The sequence below is a fragment of the Perna viridis genome, chromosome 1 (assembly GCF_037379345.1).
Source record: "Perna viridis isolate PV_CMFRI_1.1 ecotype Kerala chromosome 1, ASM3737934v1, whole genome shotgun sequence".
In the NCBI taxonomy this organism is placed as follows: domain Eukaryota; kingdom Metazoa; phylum Mollusca; class Bivalvia; order Mytilida; family Mytilidae; genus Perna; species Perna viridis.
The window spans coordinates 62627502-62651973 of record NC_142445.1 but is presented as its reverse complement, the minus strand read 5'-3'; the positions used below and the strand labels follow the sequence as shown (position 1 = coordinate 62651973).

Here is a 24472-nt window from a genome sequence, read left to right as displayed (position 1 = left end):
GTTTTTCGCGTATATCTCCAAAACCGTTGGATTTAGCTAAATTATGTTATCAGGTAAGTGTTCAGCATGATGAGATCCATCTGCAGTCAAATTTTCGTTTCGATCCGTTAAGCCATGTAGGAGTTGTTGCCTTTTTCAACGTTTCTGCTACTTGTAATATCTTTCAAAATCTCTGACACCCTGGTTACAACCAAGTGAAATTTTCAGGGCCTTTCATATGAAACCACTAAAGCGCTTTTGAGCTAGCCTTGAGTAATACATGTTTTTAAAATGTTTCCTTCCATACACTTTAATATTGAAGAACCAGTTGCTGTGAAGGGCATTTGTTGAGTGGCTAAAAATAGCACACTATTGGATCTTGCAAAAATTAATAAAGCAAAATGTCATTCTAGTGTAAAACATTTTGCCGAGATTACATGCTGTGGCTGAATAGACCAATTGATAGGTCCAATTTTAATTACATTGGCGAAATGTTTTACACTAGACAGTGGGGAAGTAATACCAATCAATTGTTTAGAGTCCACAAATGGATCAGTTGAATACCATTCGTTCATATTATAAAGGTTCTATTTTTCAAAGACTGCGTTGTTACTGAATGTTTTATTTACGAATGTTAAACGAGCATAAATTACATTAAAAAATAATGTTGTTCTTTCTATTTACTTCTGAAGAGATAGACCTTAGTAAGTTATTCTTACTGAACAGAAATCAAAGCAATAAATGTTTTACAGATGAACATCATGATTGTCTAAGCTTGCTTGGTGATTGTCTACCATCAGAGACTTTGTCATCTGCCTCATCTGCTATATCTAAAGACTGTTGCAATCGAAACATCACATTTCCCTTTAAACCAGGTCTATTCATTTTTGGTGAGCTTCTTGTCCCTTCTAAAGACTTGGTCATTCTTACTGAAGTCTTTTCAACATAGATGGGTTCTGAGGGTTTAGAGCTTTCAGTTAAAGCTGGCGGTATATTTGTTTTTGGCTTCTGCGATAATTGTCTTCTTGTGTTTTCGACTTGTAAAGACTTGTACTGAGGGTTTTGTTTAGGAATTTTTCCAATATGCGGGTTCTTAGTTTTATCGAACAACTCTCTCGTTGTTCGTGGGGAGCTGCTTTGTCTACCACCATCAGTTGCATCAGTAAGTGAACCTGTTTCCGTTGAATATAGCAAATGGTCATAACCTAAACTTGCCTCGGTGGATTGTCGCCGATAATTTCTTTTAACCGAGTTCATTTCACTTAATCGCGGCTCTTTGTTAATTTCCGTCACTGATTGAAGCAATTGTTCTATTGAAGGTCTCTTTTCCACTACCACATCAAGACAATCTCGTATCACGTGTTTTGTTACGTCCATCAAGTTTTCAACTGAATATGGACAACCATTAAATTCGTAAGGGTGACATTCAGACGAAAACTTCGCTAAAGGCCAGTTCCGCTGTTCTTTGAAGGCTGGAATACCAACAAAAATCTCGTACACAAGTAGTCCAAACGCATATATGTCAGCTACTGATATATACGACCCTCCTTGCAGTACTTCTGGACTCAAATAAACAAAATCGCCCGTCAGAACGGCCCTTGGATCGTCTGGGAAAGGCGCTGGTTTTGGCTGACAGGCACCACATAGTTTAACAGTACCAGAATCATCAACCTTTAAATTTAAAAATGTTTAAAGATAAATGGTATTACATGTTTAAGGTACATTGCATTACAGTTCTTTTGAGCTGAATCAAAAATTGCAGTCAGACTGATACAAGTGTCAAGCTACTTGTTTCATAAGTTTTATTAGCTTCAGTCTGGTTATTATAGAAAAAAAGGTTTGAATTACCAGATTTAAAAAAAAATGATATACAGATGATATTAGTAATCAAAAAATGTCAAAGCTGAAAACATAGTAACACTTATAAATGTGAAGATTATCTTGTTACATAAAATTCGCTTTTTATTCATTATTGAAATCAGTGTCAGTATTATGGAACACGCATTTATCCTTTTATATGAATAATTCAGAAAAGCAGTTACTAATAGTTACATGTACCAAAGTTTTATTTTAACATTATTTTTATGGACCGGATATAGATTAAGTAAAAAATCCTACCAACCGTAATTGTGTTTTGACTAAGTTCCATATGAACCATCTTTTTACGGTGAATATACTCCAGACCCAAGATAATTTCTTGTAGAATTCTAGGAACTTCCTCTCTGAGATTTAAAAGTCTGTTGCCCAAATATCCTTTGAGGGGTTTAAGGCATCCTTCAAACACAAAAGCTGGTGTTGTATGAGACGTATTTTGTATTCCCAATAATTCAGCTACATTTTCATTTTTCAGTAATCTGTAATGGACAATAATATATTTAGCGTTGTACCATACGTCTCATACACAATTTATAAGATTCATATATACCAGCAAGAAATAAAATGCAATCAGATTGAAATAAAACGTTTCATGGGGAATATCTTAATACGACCACAGAGGTCGAACCTTGTAAACAAGTGGGATAAGCATTGGTACTGCATTCGACTTTGATAAAGACCTGATTTTGAATTGTGATTAAATGACATTACATAAAATTCTGACCACAATGAAAATGGTAAAAAAATTATAATTTCATTATTAGACATTTGTCTTATAAAACCTAAATATAATAAAATTAAAATATTTAACTACAGGAGATATATAAGAATATTTTTTATAATAAATCCGTCGTGGATCTAGTAAAAAACTGTTTGATTTTTGTTTCGTCTTTTAACTTGGGTTTAATCCAGTCTGAAGGATGGCCCAAATACAGACGTGTTTATCCATATCAAATCAAATCTTTTTATAGTGATATGGAAAAATTTCGTAGAGACCCAGACATTTCTACTCAAGAGAACAATTTCCCCTTTTTTCCAAAACTCTTAGGGCCGGTCATAATCCAATTAATCAATCCAAATCTCCCTTTTTCATCGTATGGAACCTTTTGACCTTTTGGGGCCTTTTTGTAACAAATGAATATTTGTCTCTTCTTGTACTGGAGAAAATGGTCATGCCCTGCTGCATTCGTTTCTTTGTTCAAACAAGTCGACTAACATAAGCAAACTACTGACTTATAATCAAACGCGGAACTGTTATACCCCCACTCAACGAGTGCGTGATACATTTATATTGAAATTACCTTGTCCGTCCGTTGGTCTAATGTTCGTTACAAAAATTTTGGCTCCCACAGGACATATTGATTTATAATTTTGTATGTGGCTCTATATAGATGGGACATGCATTGTTAGCAATTACGGTAACGGGTTAATGTCCGAAATCAACTGTTTCTTGGCACTTACCCATTTTTACAATAAAGTATGATGGAGACAATTTTCATCATAAAATTTTCAGCTCTCAATGAAAGGATTGACTTCAAATTTAGTATGTGGCGTTATAAACATGAGGCACACGATGTAAGCGATTTTGGTTGATCTGCCTTCATACTAAGTATGACCATGTGTTCATTTCATCTTATCACCAACATCACAGAATTTATATTATTTATTTATTTTCATTGACGTATTTATATAATGTTTGTGAGTCCTAATTGGAATGTTTTATATCCTAAATATTTGTGGCGCGCATGTAATTAAATGTATATACATGTATTCAATGCGGTTTAAACTAAAAGATACAGTGACTAGAAGCATATTCTATATTGTTAAATAATGTTCATTGAAAAAATTGTCCCAATGTTTTATTATAATTGCATGTATATCAAAGTAAACTACTATATCTTTCTCATGTTACACAGAATTCCGATAGAAGATATTTCGGTCAGTTCGTAACACATGTACTTTGTATATCCATGAAGTCCTCGCCCTTCAATTGGGCATTTTAGAAAGTATAATAATAAATTGACTGAGATTTCTTTAGCTTGAATACCATTCCAGTCTCTCGCGGACGGCATTACATGTTACAAATTAGTTGGCAGCGTGCGGATAGTGATACACATTTTAATGGTTTCTTTTACATATAACCTATGTTTAGAACAATGTTCACTAGAACTTTTTGTTGAATATTCATTCATACAGGTAAATAAATGAAAATAGGGTAAAACGACCCAGAACATGATTGTTTGGATGTATTATATAATGATTTATTCAAGGGTTAAAACCAGGACATTTCTTCTTACCTCAGTTTTGCAACCTCTGAGTCTGTATTCTCGATCCGTGCAGTTTGTAAGTAAATACGAATTGTAACTGTTTCCTCTGCTCTGTCCTTTCTTTTCATTATTCCGTTCTGTTGAGCTGACCATAACCCTCTATGTATGGCTTTCGTCGTCCGATGTTTAACTGATAATTCCATACTTTCCAACATGGTGGACACATCAAAAACCTTGGACCGACGACGATCTATGTTGTCTCCTTCTGGAATACCAGTATCGTCGTTGTCAGACACTATTTGTATATCATCGACACCAAAATCATTGACAAAAATAAAACCTTCTCCATAATCGGTTACGACGCGTTTTAGTTTTTCCATGCCTTCCATCAGTTGTTCATACATCTCTCTATGAGTATCTCCCTCTTGTCTACATTTTCCAATATGATCCATGTTGTCTTGGTTTGTTTTGACCATTGCAGGAATTCTCCTCTCTACCTCAGCGAGAAATTCTCTAGGTTCATTCATAAACTCGCTAATGACATTCAATAATAGGTCTTCATTCTTTGTTTCAAGAAATCGATCAAGGGTCTTTTCAGACCTTCTCTTTGCATATGCAATTGGATTTTGTGCATATGTATTTATCTTTGCTCTTCCGATGGCATCTCCTATGACGTTTATTGCCCTTTTCCCGTGCTTCCCAAATGGTGATAACACACGATTCATTAATTTTACCGGAAGTGCCTGTCTTCCTATTAATACTTGAACGTTATTAATTGGCAATGAAAATCGTCGTGCTGTTTTCGTTTCGAACGAGTCATCCGACGCAACACTTGTCGTATCCGATTGCATATCACCCTCAATATCATTCAATTCGTTCTGTAGAACATTGAGCTGAATTTGAATAGATGTTTCAACGATCTTTTTTACAGCAGAAATTTTGCCATTGTCACCTTCCCAATTCTCAAGTTCTTTTGAGATTCTCTCTAGAGTCCTTGATTCTAGGAATTCTTTAATATCCTCCCATTTTGCCGAGTTTACTTCCGGTAATTCACTATCAATCCACATGGTAATTGCAATTCTTGTTTTAGGTTCCTGTAAGTATTTTCTAAACTCCTCGCAAATTGTTTCCGATTCTTCTTCAATTTCCCTCCTCAAATCGTTAATAACTACCTCTGACCTAAGTTTTAAGGTTTGTAACTTTTCCCATACGCTTTTCATTTTTGTTTCCAGATCTTTTTCTGAATTGTCAATCCTGTAGACTATAGTTTTCAAATGGTGAACACTTCTCTTCAGAAGGGTCTCTAACCACCTAGAAACAGAAAAAATCTGATTTTTTTGTATCCAAGAGGAGCAATTACAAAACATATTTTACTGTTTATATAATTTCAGTCATGATATCACTATTTCTCTCATTATGTATGTTGCAAGGGGGGGGGGTATGCAATGTGAAATGTATATGAATTTAAAAAGTCAATTCAACAATTACTTTCATGAATGACTCGATGCAACAAATTTTATTTATTTTAGCAATGTGTCATTGTGTACATATGACGTTTCAGTCCCGTGTAGGTTAACTAGGTCCTTCAGGACCAGACCGGAGTCAATGTAGGCATAAAAGGTCAGTACACACTACCAAATTATCATTTGGACAGCAGACCCAGAGGGGGCGATTCAATGGGCTTTTTTTTTAGAATGAAAGCTTGATTTTTTTTTCACAAATTCTACCACCTCATTTTTTAAAATTCTATTTACACCCTTCCCCTATCCTGAACCCCTGGATCCGCCCCATGATATGAGGTGTACCTACTTGTATGTTGAAATGACACGTTTGTGCATGGCTTTCGTATATAGTTCTTTCAAGTTGTTCAGCAACTCTTTGTAATTATCAATTATAAAATCAGGGTCAATGTCGCAATTCAACTGTGCTTTATATGCAGAAAATGTTGACTGCTGTGATCTGGTCATGTCAGGCCAAATAGACACAAGACGGTTGTGAACATGGTTGAAGACCGTTTCTTGCTGGTCTTCATCAATCAAGTCCCAAAAATTGCACACGAACATAGCACATTGAGAATCAAAGGGAAGAAGCCCTCTTTCTGCCTTCATCTTTTCTTGTTCAAGTATAACCTTGAGAAGCCCTAGGAGCTGAAAAACAACATTTAGTAAAGCAGCTTATTCCAGTATGTTATACTGTATGCATGTTGTAAACAATAAATTCAAGATGTATTTGAGAACTTATATTTTCTAGTGATTTCCCAGGAAACACCACAGAAAAACTACCTGTGCCTAAAAATGTGCAGCATACTAAGGGCTATATATGTGACCCAAGGAATCAAAATGTGCAGAACACTAAGGGCTATGTGACCCAAGGAATCAAAATGTGCAGCATATTAAGGGCTTTGTGACCCAAGGAATCAAAATGTGCAGCATACTAAGGGCTATGTGATCCAAGGAATCAAAATGTGCAGCATACTAAGGGACGTTTGACCAAAAAAATCAAAATGTGCAGCATACTAAGGGACGTTTGACCCAAAAAATCAAAATGTGCAGCATACTAAGGGCTATGTGACCAAAATGAATCAAAATGTGCAGCATACTAATGGCTCTGTGACCGAAGGTAGCAAAATAAGCATCCGCTAGTTCTTCTGTGCTATTTGCATTAAAGTACCATTCTGTCTAAGATTCAGACAATACGTGTCACATCATAATTCAATTCATAATTCTCAATTTTGCATTTTTTGTATCGAATATATATAATACATCTAGGAAACAACTTAAGCATCAGGGACGTTGATATTTTTTGGACTGCATACACGAGGAAAAAGTGCGGGAAAATTTCCCGCCATTTTTCCATAGTGCTTTTCAACTAAATTGACCTATCAATTTTTTAAAAAGATAAATTTTATAAACATTTTGATGGATATGTTCTTGAAGGTTATCAGGTTTAAATAGCTGGATAGCAATAAGATCTCTACCAGACAGAGAAGTACTTAAAATATTTCGTCTATATAAAACTTGCATTAAAAACATTGAATTTCAATTATGATTTGAAAATATAACATACAATTCTAAAGAAAAAAAATACTTCAAAAAATACACTGTATTTCTAATATAGAAAGAATACCCTGTCTTCGTCTACTCCTCCACCATTATCTGTTTTTATGATATACAAGAAAGCATTTATTTGATTTTCTGCTACAAATTGGACGATAACTTTATCCATAGCATCATTTTCCCCTATTCCAGGAGAATCAACCATTACAAGACCACACTGAAATATAAAGAGCACTTTATATATTAAAAAAAAGAACACAATTTATCATGTGTGTTTTTCATTTATATTTTCGATATTTGAACTTCAGTTCAAGATCATTTTTGTATGCACGCATACAGTACGTGTGTACGGCCTTTGCACGGTTAGATTGTCAACGAATATTTGTTTGTTTGTTTGTTTGTTGGGGTTTAACGTCCGATCAGCAATACTTCAGCTATATTCAGACGATGAACATGAAGTGGATGATAAAATGAACATGAAATGATGATGAAATGAAAAAAGGGACGGGACACAAGGACAATGAGGTCAAATTTTGATTGCCACTGAAAATAGGGAGAGGTGGGTAGGGTCGGGCAATTTGGCCTCCTGTGGCGGAGCGCTATGGTTCCTACTCCGGGAGAATACCACAGTAGGGTTCTTTAACGTGCGAGGAACGTGGCATCTTTCCCAACACGGTGCACCACTATGGTTTGCAGTCAGGTTTTCCGTAATATAGCCTGACAACCCCAGCATGTCACACGCCAGGGGTACCCCATTCCACCACCTGGGGCACACATCCCAGTTGCTCTGTGGGCAGAGCGCCCTAGCCCCCGGCTAGGGTTCTGAGCACTATTTAGTCGCCTTTTACGACAAGCTTAGCGCTGTTGCAGGCCTATTCTTTTAACACCCGGACCTGCACGGGGTGTCAACGAATATAGCTGGCTTTCAAGTACAGTTTTAGGTATTACATGGTATGGTGGCTTAGGGTGAAGATAAAGACATTTAATAAATGACAATAGAATTTTGTAACAAAGTTCTGCAACAGCTACTGAGTTCATAAAAATTACGTAGTTATAATAATTATCATCACGATTTATTTTTATCATGATAAGTTAAACTACTTGTGTATCCCGATAAACGTTTGGGGTTTCTTAGTAATATTACCTCCAAGAGTTTTGCAGGACATTCGATTTTAACTTCTTTTATATTCGTGTTTTTGTCTCGGTCTCTTTCGTCTTCCACAAACAAGTACGGTTTCAATACTTTACAAATTTCGTTTGGTGGAATGTGCCTGAATTGTTTCTTTGTGCCATCCCTGTAATAAATTTTTGCACGTCTTTCTTTACAGTATTTTATTCTTGTAATGACAGAGGTGCAACTTCCAAAAAACGTAGGCACCACCTCTTCTCCAAACATTAAATTCAAAATGCTAGACTTTCCAGCTGATGTTTCACCTACAAACAAGCGAAGCATAATATATCTACTACGAATGTGAGAGTACATTTGTGCATTTTATAGTAAAACTGCAGCTAAAAATGGTAAATTTTACATTGTTCGTGCGTCCTGTACAGACAAAATATTAATATAGGCAGACCAAAAAGGGGGGTCGGACGGACAGCCCCAACCCCTTTTCCCGAAAAAAACCTGTTTAAATTTAAAGGAAAAATGGAAATCACGGGAATAGACAATTGAGTATCTGGACTGTCATTACTTGAACGTATGATTCTTTATAATTTTGACAAACTCAAAACGCTTACATCCGAGTTGGTTGATACATGTTGATCCATATTAAACTTTTAAAGACATGATAATAAATCATTACGACATCATCAAATGTAATTCAACGCCTCTCCCTATATCAAGCCTCACATCTAAATGTTATAGATGATTAAAGTTACAATTTAAATACATCTATTCAAGTGAAATGATAAAAATATAACAAGAATAGGAATGGTGTATGTGTCAAGGAGACAATAACCCGACCGGGTTAAGAATGCCTTAAAGAACCTACCAGAAACGACAACTGTACATGTGTCGTTTCTAAGAGAGTCTAATTTCTTGTCAATATCCACGTCTAAATTCTGTATGGTTCCTTCAGATTTCAGAAAACCTTTGATAACGGCACTTCCTCGTCGTTGTATCTTCTGTCCAGAGTTATTGATCCCCACTGGCCCTAGTTTTTCTTTTGTTTCTGTTAGAAGCTTTGTTAATTTCTCTCTTTTCTTTCTGCTTTCAACTCTCAAGGTGTTCAAGGTGTTACCAATCTACAAAGATGTTAATCCAATATAAAGGAAAATTGTTCTATGCCGGTTAAGGATTACTAAAATTAATGAAAAAAACCAACAGCTCAATATTTAATACCACTGTGACATTATTTTGTTCCAATAGGTTTCTTTTACAGGGGTGATTTCAAATACAATGTAATTAAAAATACCGAAACAAACTAATATAAATATAAGGGACCAAGAATAAGATTTTCCTTTTTGACCGCGGGAAGTATGCATTGTATATAGGAATCATGGTATCGTCTATTTGCCCGTACGCACCTTTTTTTCGTTACATTTCCCCCAGCAACTAACTACTTAACAGAGGCACTAGAAAATCTTTATAAAGTTTGCAATGTCGTGAGATTCAATTTCAGACTGACCTTTGATTGTACTGTCGTTGGGAGCAGAGGTATTTTGCTCTCATATATTCTAGTTACAGTGTTAACACATGGTTGAAAATAAGGTAAATGATCTTTTTAATGGACAAAATTCAAGAATATTCTTATCATTTATTAGACCATTTTTTTTGTCACTGACTTTATCCTAATACTATTGTTTGATCCAATAATTTTGAAAAATTCCTCTGTCCGCCTCTTATTTGGAACAGTAAAAAAAATACAATTAATGTCCTTCTTTCATGCGAACAAAAATTTGTAATTTTGTGTCCCCATCCATACAATCATTATTCACCAAAACATTTTTCTGGAGTACCATAATAGCTGAAGAAAAATTTTGATATGCTTAAAACATTACTTACACTTATCATAAAAAGAAAAGTAATTATATTAGTTTATTACATGTACATATAAAATCGTAATGTGGCGTCTTAAAATTGTGTAAATTCTCAAAATAAGGAAAACAACACAAAAAGAATACTTCAAAATTGTGCATTACTTCTGTACGGAAGCCTATAGCTGTCACTCTTTTTTATTGAAAAAAAAAAAGAATTCAACTTGAATAAAACAGAATAAAAACTTGAATATTCAAGGAGAACAACACAAAAAGAATACTTTAAAATTGTGCATTACTTCTGTACGGAAGCCTATAGCTGTCACTCTTTTTTTTTATTAAAAAAAAAGAATTCAACTTGAATAAAACAGAATAATTTGAATATTCAAGATAATCAGTTGAAAATTCGAGATAATAACTTGAATATTTAAGATTCAAGATAATAAGTTAAAAAATCAAGATAGTAAGTAAATATAAGAGCTTCGCCGAGCGCAGCATGATACGAAAACAGCAATTTCAACTCTGTACGTTGGGGACATATGCAGAAATGGTGGATTAACAAAGCATCTTTGTCACATGCAGAATATAGTGATAACAGCTTTGATTTTAAGTCTTTCATTATCATATACCATTGTCTTTCTGTTTTGTGTGCGTGTTTTTTTTTATGTTTTCTCTTCCTTGTATTTCGCCTTTCGTTGACTCGTGTCAGATGGTGTCTCTGACAAAAGATACCCCAGGTATTCAATATCTTCACTAACCATCACGTGTGAGATATCTCATGTATGCAATATCTACACATACCGATATAAGAAACTATTATCATAGTAAATTCTGGGTATCATATGGAGTATTAGAATCCACACTGTGGTGGAATGTACTTGTTTTCTTCAGAAATGCAGCAATTTTAATTTATTTCTATTGGTAGGCCAGTCAATTTGATAAAACTGTAAAACAAATTAACGATGAAGGCACACAAATCCAGAGTTAGTGTGACCCATTGTCATAAAACTTGTCACGATCTTTACATTTGGAATATAAAGCACAATATAAAAAGTTGTGTAGATTTTTTTTGCATAAACATAAGGCGACAGTGGCAAATCGACCCCGTCGAATACATGCAAAAAGTTTAACGAACTTTTAACGATAGTCAAGTAAGTAATAAATCAAATTCTTCATGGATTTTGCAGTTTATGAGATAATTTTTCAAAAAGTAAACTTGCCAGATTAATAATTTCAAATTTTAAATCAGTGGTTTTTAAGATATCGGTATTTAAAAAAATATACGCATAGTCAGACGATATTTTTTCCCAAGATCAAAAGCGTATGACATATTAGTTACTCTCATTTGATTATTGACTGTATCAACTTTAAATGTCACCGGAACAATAGCATGCAAAACAATATTCAAGAAATATATATATATATATATATTAAAAATCCCCCCGTCTATACATATTTGTAACATGAATCTTCTTTTTTCCTTTGATCTTTTTATGGAATAACATAGAGACGACAAGCATGTACCAAAATGTATGCTCTAAATTGAAGCAACCAAATAATATTGCATGAAAGGTCACATGGGCCTATATAATGCAATGAGGAAACAGCCATGAAATAACCAAAACACTAAAACCAATATTGCATGGGTAAGCTCCGCCTCTTTGGGAAAAGATTACGCCTACAAAAAAGCACACATACAAATGTCAATTTTATTAGGTTTCATATAATAAAATACAAATCTTTAAATCTCTGCAGGTTTTCTTTGCCAGACAGAGAACAAAAAATATAATGTCTACTCATTAATTTAAAGATAGAACCGAAAAAAATACACATTTCTTTACTTTTGAAACATATTAGCAAAAAAAACAACCCCCAAGTTGAACATAATGTATCGAAATGAAATTTTGCTCAAATACAGAGCTAAAAGTTAGTGAAAGTTGAAGTTGCAATTTGAAAATTGAACTACCCCTTTAGTATTTGTAACGTCTTTAAGGATTTCTGGTGTGGTCCGTTGACGTTTTATCGGTGAGATGGCCAACACGCTCGAATTTTCACTAGTCGCTTCAACGCTAGCATTTTCCTCGAAAATGGGCGCCACTGCAGTTTCGGTGGAATCTTGAGGCGGATTAAGGACATTTGAAACCTTTTTCTGAATTGTTTCAATCTGGTAGAGAGAATGCGTCTGCCATACTGCCTACTGTGCGGGTTATTAGGTTTTCCCGCCAAACGTTATTTTTTTCTGCACGGACTGTCATGGGCGTGTCATTCATGTTACAAATCATTTATAGCAACGCCTTCCTCGTTAGCCAAATAAACTTCTCACGCTGCACGTTCGAAAGTTTATTTGTCTAACTCGGAATACTATGCTATAAATATAACTTCTTATTAATTTTTTCCAGATGACCTCGCTTTCAGAACTCTTGTCCTTGCTTAACCAGTGTAGTAAAAAATCTTAATTTGTTATAAGCCGATAAGGTAATACATTTCTTAACATCCCGTCAAAAATACCAATTTGGAAATTCCGACTTCAAAACTTTTTTTTTTACATTTTATGCAGTATGTGCAAACAAATCCCATGCGTGAACTAAATCACACCGAGAAGGCTGGACAAACATGGAACGGTCCTAATACATTGAAACAACATTTTAACACATGTTTTATCAAATAAAATACGTCTTATTAATTTTAGATGACCACATCCAAGCACAATGACTGGTTTCAATGTCAACCCAAGGATATGGTCAGTTACTTTAAATAGACTGACCGGAGATCTTTGATTTCCCATGACAAACGTACACAAATAGTTATATATAGTTATCAATATTTTGAATTGGATGCATGCACATAGGTATTGGACGTGAAAAAAACAAAGATTTTAATGTATTTCAGTATTTCAGTATTGAAACTTTACACATTCGGAGGTAGATATTGAATGCGGATCATATAAACTAGTTAAATACAAAATATTTCATTGGTGCAAATACAATTACAATGATTGGTTAAGACCCGTGTATGTTGCACTTTACAAATTACAAGTATACATACAAATAATTATAACATATATTAAGATTATTAAGATACAGATAAAACTACATGGAAGAATCAATTGTGATTAGTTGTTTATAGTCAATGTAATATTACAAAACATAAAATTTGTAAAAAAAATATCATAGACCAGAAATAAAAGATTTTCTTATTTCAAATATTGTTTAACAGATAATGAAAAAAAAAATTAACACTTTCTTGTTCTTCGTATTCATTACTATTTTAATGATTTTTTTTCCTCACCAAAGTTATATTCAAAATGGATCAGCTAGTTGCATTCAAATCGAATAAAAACAATATTATCAATAATTCTCTTCAAATTTTAAAACCATACTACCCTATAAACTTCTATAATAACCCGCATGAGATCTACATACATGCATTTAATGGTGAATATTTCACCTAACATGAGTAGGAAAATCCGCTTTGTCATCATCAAATTTCAGTCATTCTTTAGTACATACATACATACATACATACATACATATATACTGGACAAAAAATGAAACAACACACACATACACACAGTGTAGCTGAGAGAGGTTTGGCGTTTCTGAAAATATAGTTGATATCCGAGGAAAAAATGATTCCCCGATAGACCATTTAGATACAATTTTACATGCCTATTTGGTATGAAGAACTATCTAAATACATGCGTTTTTTTAATTCGAAAGAGCAATCAAGGGGACCAAGATTCGAGCGGAAATAAAAAGAATATATTCTATCGATAATGACTAGACAGGGAAAATAGACACGCACACAACAAAGAACACAAAATAACCAAAATTACACGTACAAAGAAACACAAGATGTATAAAATCCCCGAAACTAGGATTGGTTAAAAGACGATACGCCATACATATTGCGAAGATCTAGCTAAACGATGTTCTTTCTTTCTTTTCCGTTTAAGTACAGTCCTCCACTGGAGTATCGTCGTACTTCTATATACAGTGGTCGATGCGAGAAAAACATCTGTGTGCAAATTTGTACAGTGCTGTGTGTGATCCATATATACAGTGCGATTAAAAACGATGATAGCTGTTTATCTGACTTGGACGGACTGCACTCCTGACTTGAAAGTATCAAGAGAGCTGCTGGATATCAATGTGTCTGGTAGCCCGTTCCACAATCTTATAGTGTCCGGAAAGAATGAGTATCTAAATACGTCTGTTCTTGCGAATGGGACGAGATAGCTGAACTGGTGGTTCCGTCTGGTGTTGGTTGTGCGTGATGTTAGATGTGCACCTGGTGGTATGGCAACCAGACCATGTACTATACGGTACATCATGATGGCTTTACATCTCGCTCTCCGTTGTTGTAGGGGCTCCCATTTAAGATTCTGCAGCATTGATATTACACTGCTGGTCCTGTTGTAGTCATTCATAACAAATCGTGCTGTTCTTCGCTCTACTGCTTCTAGTTTGCTGATGTTTTCCTGCGTGTGAGGATCCCAGATGGTACAGGGTGTTTTACAGAGTATTGCTGTTAGTGAAACCGGTCTGTAGTTGGATGCTTGGCTACGGTCCCCCTTCTTGAATATTGGAACTACATTGGCATTCTTCCAGTCAGTTGGTATCTTGCCCTGGTCAAGTGTGAGGCTTGGAAGAAGATGGTGAATAGTGGTGTCAGCTCTGGTGCTAGTGTCTTTAATAATCGGGTTGAGATATTGTCTGATCCAGTTGCTTTGTAAATATTGAGGTCTGATAGTAGTTTAAGTACTCCTTTTTCTGTGACTGTAATGTTGGTCATTGATGGATATGGATCACTTTTCATTGTCTTAATGATGGATTTATCTTCATTGGAGTTGAAAACAGAGGAAAATTGATTATTGAGTATATTTGCCTTGGTACTGTTGTCAGAGTAAGTTAGACCATCTTTGTTTCTCAGTGGTGATACTCCTATGTTGTCACATTTTTTGCTTTTGATGAAACTGTAAAACTTCTTTGGATTTCCTTTGATGTCAGGGCTTATGATATCATGGACATAATTGGCATAGGCGTTCTTGCATTCTTTCTGTGATGTTTTCTTCAGCTTCTTATATCTTTTGAAGTCTTTCTCTGATTTTGTTCTTCTGGCTTTTTTAAATGCCTTTTTCTTTTGCGATGTTACTCTTTTAACGTCTCTGTTGATCCATGATTGGTGGAACCTTGATGATGTCATTTTTGATGGTACGTGTTCCTCTTGTATCCTAAGTAGTTCTGTCTGTGTGAAGTTCCACATATCTGCTACCTGGCTTCTGACATTAAACTGTTCTTTGAATTGCTTTACTATTTCAATTGTTGCTGTTCTTAGCCCATCTATATCTGCTTGTTTCCATAAATAGATCTTTCGTTTTGTCGGTTTTGGATTTCTTGTTGCTATTTTGGAGTTGATAAAGACTGTATCATGGTCCCTTATCCCAGGTAATGGTTCACATCGGTTTAACAGGGTTGGTCTATTTGTTAAGAATAAATCCAATATTGATGTTCCTCTAGTTGGAAAATCTACAATCCGTTCCAAGCAGCATTCGTTTGTCATATCTGTAAATCTGGTGTTTATCTGGGATGAGTTTTGGTGTCCATTGATAGTTGATGTGTTCCATTCTATGTCTGGTAGGTTCAGATCTCCTCCTAGCCACATAACTGAGTTTTTGTGATGTTGATACGTTGATTAGATTGCAGAACACATATTATCAATATAGTCAATGTCTCTATTTGGTGGTCTATATAGGCATCCTATAATGGTAGTTCTATTCCCCTGGCATGTCAGTTTAACAAATACTGTGAGGCAAAGTTGGGCATTCCACAATTTACACATTGCCATGATATATTGGAACAGGCAAGGGCTTCATATATTGGAGTTGTTATGCCCATGCATTCGGCATGGTACCATTTAGAACAGTCATCACAGGCTACTCCCCTTTGCTTCCAAGTGACAGCTTTTGAACAGACTTGACATGGGTACTTTGGTGTTCGTGGGCCTGGATTGCATTCCACATCTGCTGATCTTATTATGAGTAACATGCTGAGGTATACAAGTGAGTGTTGAAGAGGTCTGACACTGGATAGTGTTTGTAATTTTCTGGATTTGACTGTCATTGTAACGCTACAGTGTATTAACTTCAGGTAAGTATTTCCTTGTATATTGTCATATTTCCCATTGAGGTACTCTGATTTGATGTGTTGGTGATTGAGATCTACGATGAGTGTTGCCATCAGCAGAACTGACAGCAATACGTGTTGAAAATCAATCAGTTTCATATTGTTTACATTGGTTACAAATTCGGAAATGGCGCCGATCGAGGATAATGGATGTTATGTTTTGATAGGAAAAAAGCTGGATTATACCTCGATATTTCTATTATTATGTAATCAGGTATAAGCTACATCGTTTTTAGTGTTGTAGAATCAATTTGGGGGATAGGGAATATCTGTGATCTACAAAATTCTATGTTTTTTGGAGCTCTTCACAAGATGTTGTTCACGCATCGGTCACTGTCAACGAAGTTTTTTTTAATTCGAAAGTTTTGGATCAAATCAGTTATAAAGTCAACCTCATAGACGTGAAGGAATACTTCTTAGACTGAGACGGAGAAACAGTAAGGAAAATACTTGACAAAGTCACAGAAGATATAAATATCTGGCTGCACCTCATGTGAACTTTTTGAGTAACTGCCAATTTAATTGCTGGCTTGTTAGTTATATTGTTGTACATTTGTACTGCCATAGGTGTAATTTCAACAGCTGTCTACGCTGAAATCCAATCCGAACGAATCCATAACTCATAAACTGCATAACTACCTATATATTACCATTTGTACAATTACTCTAAACATTCAAATTTCTTGATATTTGTATGTTATGGTATTCAACTTTGAACTACTTAATTGCGCCTTGGATTCTTAAGTTGATTTTCCTGTGATTAGCTGTGTTACCCCTTGACTACAGCTGATTTGTCGCGAACCATGACAAGAAATCAAAAAAGGTAATCGAACTTAACTTGACCATCAGAATCTTAATATATGTATCAATGCCCTGCGTAGAGGGTAAATTCGCTTTTTTCAAAGATTACTACTTAAAAAGTAGCGGAGTGATACATTGTAAATCGGAAGTGGCTTTTGGTCTGCGGAAGAGATTGTTATATGCATGACCACTCAAATACCAAAGGTACGCCGAGTGCACCACTATCTCGTTGTACTCCGAATGCCCGTCGACCTCTTAAAGTCTGAATGCATACCAATATCAGAGTATTTTTAATACACAATATATCAGGACTTTGCATAGTAAGCATATAACAAGCCAAATGTACTCCATGTCCAAAACAATGTCAGGATACTCTGAATACTAACAGCAATCTGGTGTGCTGAATATAGACCAAATAAGTCGTAACTTCACAATATCAATGAGTTAAGAGACATCTACGTGCATGACTGCATACTTTATTCAGATGGTTAAAAGAATGAACATCCTCTCATAATATGATAATACATGTATGTACTGTAAATGCACATCAATGTTAGGAAGTATTGAGTGCAACACTCACTTATCTTATTCTGAGTGAACAATAGTGTCAGGATACTTTAAGCACTTCATAATGTCACGTTAAGCTCTTAAATATTCTTAGTGTACCACATTCTCATGGTACTTTATATATTTCAGACATATCAGTCTTAGTTTAGAGTACTCGGTGCATCACCAACTTATTTCTTTTTTTCTGAATGGAGTAAATAAGGGTATTCTGGGAGCTTCATAAATGATCTGTGTACCAGGCGATCACATTAATTTCTGAATCACATAAGCACACATAATGGAAATGTGGATGCACACTTATGTTATTACCTTAATATCAAGGTCACAATACTGTCATGTTTTAATTGAATCATATTTAAAATACTTGGAATACAACACGATAGGTCAAGTACTCAACAAATTACACATTTTTCAAGGAACCATAGCGCAACGCAAAAACAGAGTGTTGTATCTACGTTATGTCCTCAGGGTTCAGCAGTAGCGTATAAAGAGATATTTAAGTGGACATTCATTTCAAAGGTATATCCGATTACGTACTTAAAGTATGTTGAAAACTTTCGTAATTCAGTTAAATATGATAATCAAAGCTGGAAACAAAATTAAACTTACCACGTCCTTGTAGTTTGGTTCACCTTCAGCTTTTCTGTAAAAGAGCAGAAGTCGAGTTTTCATGTCTTCAAGTTCATCAAGACCAGTCAAGTCAACACCCATTTCCTCTGCAATATCAAATATGTCTCCAAAATCATCGGCATTTTCAATATCCTCCTTGCCAAATTTTGTGAATGACTTTTGATCAGGATTGGGTCTGTACGTCTTTCTTTCGTCCATTATTCCCTGTGTTATAATAGGAAGCTATCATATAAGTTTATATTACTAAAAACTCGTCCATCTTCTATCTCATAATGGTGGAGTTTTAAAAGTTCCGGTTAGACTGTTTAAATCTTTATGCATAGTGGATCGCTATAGGAGTTCAAGATCAAGTTTCAAACATAATTGTTTACAATTGACTACTGCAAATATTTTATTATTCAGGCATTTATTTAACGGGACTGGTGGAACATTTCTTTAGAATTTAAACAAAAGAATACACACTTCTGCAGGTAACTTGGTATTGAAATCGCTTCCTACATGGAACAAAGCTCGCTAAACGTAATAGCTTTTGAATCGGTTTATTTCTATTGTATAAGGTAAATCCACATAGATATATCAGATATATCTCCTTTTAAAATACACGCTTTCATGCTTTTGATTGATGGCTAACTTTCTTTAATGTACAGGAGGTTGTTATTTTCTGTTTACAAAGTGTGACGATTTGTTATTTAGAATGAAATATTTGAGAGAAAAAAATGGTATATTTCAGTAGTACAGGCAGGGGAAGAGAAAAACACAAGCCAAACTTGGTGTACTCATCATGACCATCATCCTCTATACTTGGTGTACTCATCATGACCATCATCCTCTATACTTGGTGTACTCATCATGACCATCATCCTCTATACTTTATTTCCTCTAGGTAGAGATTACAAAAACACACAAAAATATATAACCCAGTGAAAGAACAGTACAAAAATATATAACCCAGTGAAAGAACAGTATAAAAAATGCATTATGTAAGAATAATTACGAGTCAAAGAGTAATCAAGGGAACCAAGATTCTAGCGGAATTCAAAAGAATGAAATTCAGGGACAAAGACCAGACATGGAAAATAATACATACAAAGTAACAAAAGTAAATGACCAACTCGGACTCCACTAAAGACAGGGAGCATGGAGCAGGTGCACCGGTAGGATAAGCGTCCTCTGCTTTTCTAGAAACACCCACCGAGTGGCTCATAAAAAGTCAAGTCCGTGGTAGACAAAATCATCAAGACTTGTAGAAGGTCTTTTCCTGAGAAGAATCAAGTACAGAAAGTTTTAGTCGTTATAACTTAGTTTAACATATAAATGAGGTGGAAAGTTTTCTATAATTAGGTCAAAGAAAACATAAATAAGTTATAAGATAGCACACACAGGACCATCATTACGTCCGAAAATAATTGGTGGCATAGTTTGCATTCTTTGATGTTAATGGTGGGAACTGTGACGATTATCTTAGCAATCAAGAACGAAGTCCAAAGTTCAGAGACGGTAGAAGGCCAATTCCATATATCAGCAACAGTTATGCAAGTGTGTTATTGATAAACCTTGTAAAGTCAGGTTCTGTGTTATTGATAAAACCTTAAAAAGTCAGTTTCATCGGTTACACGGGTATGCCATGATTCACTTTGAACCTAGTTTGCAGATGAAATTACAATTTTCTTTCACTGCAGTTTTCATAAGAAGCCAATAGATTTTAAATAATTCACCAAGTACTGATAGATATTATTTTTACATAATATGGAGAACATCTAGGATAAAACCACTTCTTACTTGAAACATTTTGAAGGCAAATAAAGAGACGAATTAAGAAAATTTTCTGCGGGAGACGGTCTGGTAGCATTCTGCACAATTTTCCAAATAAATAAAGTTTACGCTTTTCGACTTCACTTATTATAGTGTTGAGGCCTAACATACTCTCACACATGTCAGATCTTGTCCAAGGGTGAAACCTTTGAATGTCCTTCACAATAAAGTGTTAGAGATGGTTGAGCTGTAAAGTTTCTTGATTCTTTAGCCCCGTGCAGGTCCGGGTGTTAAAAAAAATAGGCCTGCAGCAGCGCTAAGCTTGTCGTAAAAGACGACTAAAGAGTGCTCAGAACCCTAGCCGGGGGCTAGGGCGCTCTGCCCACAGAGCAACTGGGATGTGTGACCCAGGTGGTGGAATGAGGTATCCCTGGCGTGTTACATGCTGGGGTTATCTGGCTATAATACGGAAAACCTGACCGCAAACCATAGTGGTGCACCGTGTTGGGAAAGATGCCACATTCCTCGCACGTTAAAGAACCCTACTGTGGTATTCCCCCGGAGTAGGAACCATAGGCTCAGCCACAGGGGGCTAAATTGCCCGACCCTACCCACCTCTCCCTATTTCCACTTTGCAATCAAAGTGTGTCGACCCCTTTGTCCTTGTGTCCCATCCCTTTTCATTTCATCATCATTTCATGTTCATTTTATCATCCATTTCATGTTCATCGTCTGAATATAGCTGAGATATTGCTGCTCGGACGTTAAACCCCAACACAAACAAAAACAAACTTCTTGATTCTTTAAATCAGTCCATAATTCACAACCATACGACAAGTTGGTATAACTACTGAATTATAAAATTTAATATCGCTCGGGGTTAACACTTTCCGTTCGAATACTGGCAATTGCAAAGAATGCATTTCGGCCTTTCCTAACTGCAGTATTTATTCTGATAGAGAATTTCAAATTATCGTTTACATTAATGCCGAGATAGGTATGTTGGTCAGTTATCGGATATATTGCTCGTTTATTGACCATTGGAAGTTTGGCTTAAAACTTCTTTTGCAGAAACACATGATGTAAGATTTAGATGCACTAAACTGGAATCGCCATTTGCTCGTGTAGTTTGCACATATGTCAAGCATTTGCTGAAGTTTCGCTGGTGAAGTAGCCAAGCAAACATTATCACCTACAAGACATGGGGCACACAAGGGTACATCCTCGACCCCCGTTTTCAGATTGCAGTTTTCAAGCTGAATAAGCAAATCATTAATGAATACTAAATAAAGTAAACTAGATATCACTCCACCTTGTCGCACCCCTTCGCGAACATTAATATATCTAGATTCACATTGATTAATTACAGCACTTATAGTATTGGAGTGTAAGTCATCAATAATAAACCAGGCTTTGCCTCTTACCTTCAGTTTAAACAACTTAATTATACATGCTTTGCGCCAGACTGTATCAAATGCTTTCTGATTATCTAAGAATGCACAATAAACACTACTGCGTAATTCAATATTATGAAATATGTTTTCATGAAATATAAAGGAAGCTGTCAGGCATCCAAAGCCGCTCTGAAATCTCTGCTGAAGAGGATTAGGAAATTAAAAAATATCGGGTGTAAGGATATGGGATTGTAGGCGAGACAACAATCTCTCAAAGACTTTCAACAGGCGCGATTGTAGACAAACTGGTCTGTAGCTATCAGAGACTTTCAATAGGCACGATTGTAGACAAACTAGTCTGTAGCTATCAGGAGACGATTTAACTTTGTTTCCGCCTTTGTAGATGGACACTATCAAGCTTTTCTTCCATTGCTTGGGGACGTTGGATTTGTTCACTATGAATCTAAACAGAAAGCCACTGTTTTTATAACAATTTTGTCTACATGAATTAAATGTTCATTTTGTATCTTGTCTGGACCGTAGGCTTTTTTCATCTTGAGCCCCTTGATGAACTTTTCAATTTCTTCCTCAGGTAGGGACTACATACGACCAGTGCAAATAGCAGTAGGACAAATACTTTTTTTGGTGTAATGCTTTTGACGAGACACCACTTTTTTACTGGTAATATCCTTAGGACACGTTTTTTTTACGAACAAATACTTTGAACTAAATTTTTTACTAACTTTATATAACTTTTTATAACAAAAATAGTCTACAACATATAAATGCAGTAGAAAATACAATTATTTAACTATATGTATTAAAATAGAAATAGCTGTATATCAATACCTCATTTATAAGATCTTTAATACACTAGTACTGTATGTGTTAATATAATATTTTCAAATAAAAACTTTATAAGAAATCCATGATAGCAATGCCACCTTTACCTTGTGTACTAAAGGAATGTTCTGGTATTGGTTCTGATTTAGCAAAAGAAATTAATCTGCTATCTATGCTTAGTTTCTGTACAGGAGGTGTTGTTATTTTCTATCTGCAAAGAGTGTGCAGCATTTGTTTAATTCAGCGTTTTTTCGGGGCCTCTGACAATATGTTATTTAGAATGAAATATTGGAAAAATGGTATAATTAAGTACTACAGGCCGAGGAAGCGAAAAACGCACGCCAACCCAGGTGTACTAGACTAGTACTTGAACAAACCAATCAACAACTAGAAGCTTGTTCACTCATCACGAGCTTGAATTATAGACTATTTACCCAATATAGAAACAGTTGTCCCCCTATCCATATCTATACATATATGCATAAATAAACTGAAGTCTTTCGTGTTGTGCATCACATCAGATGCAAAGAAGATTGCATAATATCTGAAAATAACAAATGTTTCATCAGGAAAGTATAAAAAGAGAAGTCATCAAGATTGAACATTATGTAAATTTCAAACGAAGTGGTTTATTAGATAGTCCTGGCTGGTTTGGAGTATTTAATTCAAGGGTATATTTAACTGTTTCTCAATGGTACGATAATGTGATACACGGTACAAATGTCACCATTTGTTGAAGCTGTGCTGTTGAAATGGTATACAAAATAATCATATCCATTAAAACTGTGTATACTTATTTAAAACCAGGAAGTCACGATTTCTTTGAAGAACCGTCTCATCTTACTGACGTGCGAGGTCAAATATTTCTGCTTATCCATTTATTGATCCATACACTGTGAGGGAGGGGAAAGACCGATATATTTCTGCATAAGAATGAAGCTTATCAATTTCTGAAATGTTTGGCAGGAAAAAATATGTTATTTTAAGCCACGTTACATGTCTATCCTAGGCTACTATGTGTCAGACTTATGAGATGTTGCGTGAGATGTTACAAAGTTCGATATTTCTTAAATTCTTATCGGTTCGGGACTCCGTTCTGATTTTCGTACGTCTTGATTTTGAAAGTCAGTCATATTTACCTCAATCCATACAATTTATGAAGTAATATTTTAATTAGAGCTTCTCCTGCTTATGCTTTAGTTAAGTTCTCACATTTGCAGACAACAAAGTGTAATAGTGTAGTGCCTTACTACTATAAGAATATAACAAATCAAAACTAACAAATGTTTTATTTAAATTTGGAATGTTGAAATTCAGACTTTTTTCTATAATATCAAATCTTGTGTCTTATAAAGAGTATAAAAATGGTTGGTGCCAAGGTCACAATTCAATTGAACCAAATGTATAGTTTTTCAACTCATACAAGTTGAACTTTTTCTGTATTTAATTAGTTCTGTTTTATCATAAATACATGACTTAAACAAATTGACTGCATGTACCACGGTCCCTTGAATTGTGATAATAAACTGCGTGAAATTTAAAGCAAAGCAGATATACAAAATAATTTAAAAATGTACCACAAAATGATTTACCTTCAATGGCTAGGAAAGCAGTTACGTGTGAAACTCAATTAATGGTCCACGTCAATGAAACTCCTGTAATCGAATTTTATTTGAATTTAATCAAATGCATTATCAATTGCAAATCGGCCTATAGAACGCTGTAATTATATCCTTTGTCCAATAGATTTTTTGTTCAGAATATTTATTTTCGTAATTGTAAACGAAAGGGAATAAAAAAAAAACCAACTATAGTGGTTTTTAGCCGCTTGACAAAGAGCGCGTTGAACACTGGACTTAAATATTGTTTCTTTCTATTTTATTATTTCATGTATCGTGTAAAAACGTCTTGTAGCAGTATATAATGCTTCTTCATCACTTCCCAAAATTCTACGACCGTCACCACGAGCTTGTCATTCGATCAAATCTGGGAGTCATTTTCTACCATTTAAACAGAATTGTTTATTTTTTATTTTTTTTAAATATTTTTCTTCAACCTTCTATGCCAACCATATTACCGTTTCCTGATAGATAGCGTACCGCGGTAAAATGAACAATTTTCATGAAAAACACGGCGGGTATTTCTAG

General features: G+C 35.1%; 1 protein-coding gene across 2 annotated transcripts; it reads right to left on the bottom strand.

Annotated features, from left to right (window-relative positions):
* Positions 1-585: 585 nt before the first annotated feature.
* LOC148629771 (uncharacterized) lies at positions 586-24055 on the bottom strand. 2 transcript variants are annotated; one of them, XM_088556943.1, is made up of 9 exons: positions 23918-24055; positions 18316-18540; positions 9169-9421; positions 8322-8611; positions 7248-7394; positions 5931-6268; positions 4152-5432; positions 2102-2333; positions 586-1650 (listed from the first exon to the last, which is right to left on the bottom strand). In XM_088556943.1, exons 2-9 carry the CDS (start codon positions 18532-18534, stop codon positions 739-741), a joined length of 3672 nt encoding a protein of 1223 aa, XP_088413069.1. In that variant the 5' UTR covers positions 18535-18540; positions 23918-24055; the 3' UTR covers positions 586-738. The 2 variants fall into 2 exon arrangements, with proteins under 2 accessions (XP_088413069.1, XP_088413059.1); XM_088556933.1 differs by lacking the exon at positions 23918-24055 and having other exon boundaries at positions 18316-18669.
* Positions 24056-24472: the final 417 nt, after the last annotated feature.

Excerpts from the sequence above, each read along its gene's own strand:
- LOC148629771 (XM_088556943.1), bottom strand. The coding sequence starts at position 18,534 with ATGGACGAAAGAAAGACGTACAGACCCAATCCTGATCAAAAGTCATTC. Across the intron at positions 8,612-9,168 it reads ATGTACAGTTGTCGTTTCTG|GTGAAACATCAGCTGGAAAG; the intron begins GTAGGTTCTTTA and ends GCTTGTTTGTAG. Across the intron at positions 6,269-7,247 it reads GAGGAGTAGACGAAGACAGG|CTCCTAGGGCTTCTCAAGGT; the intron begins GTATTCTTTCTA and ends GTTGTTTTTCAG.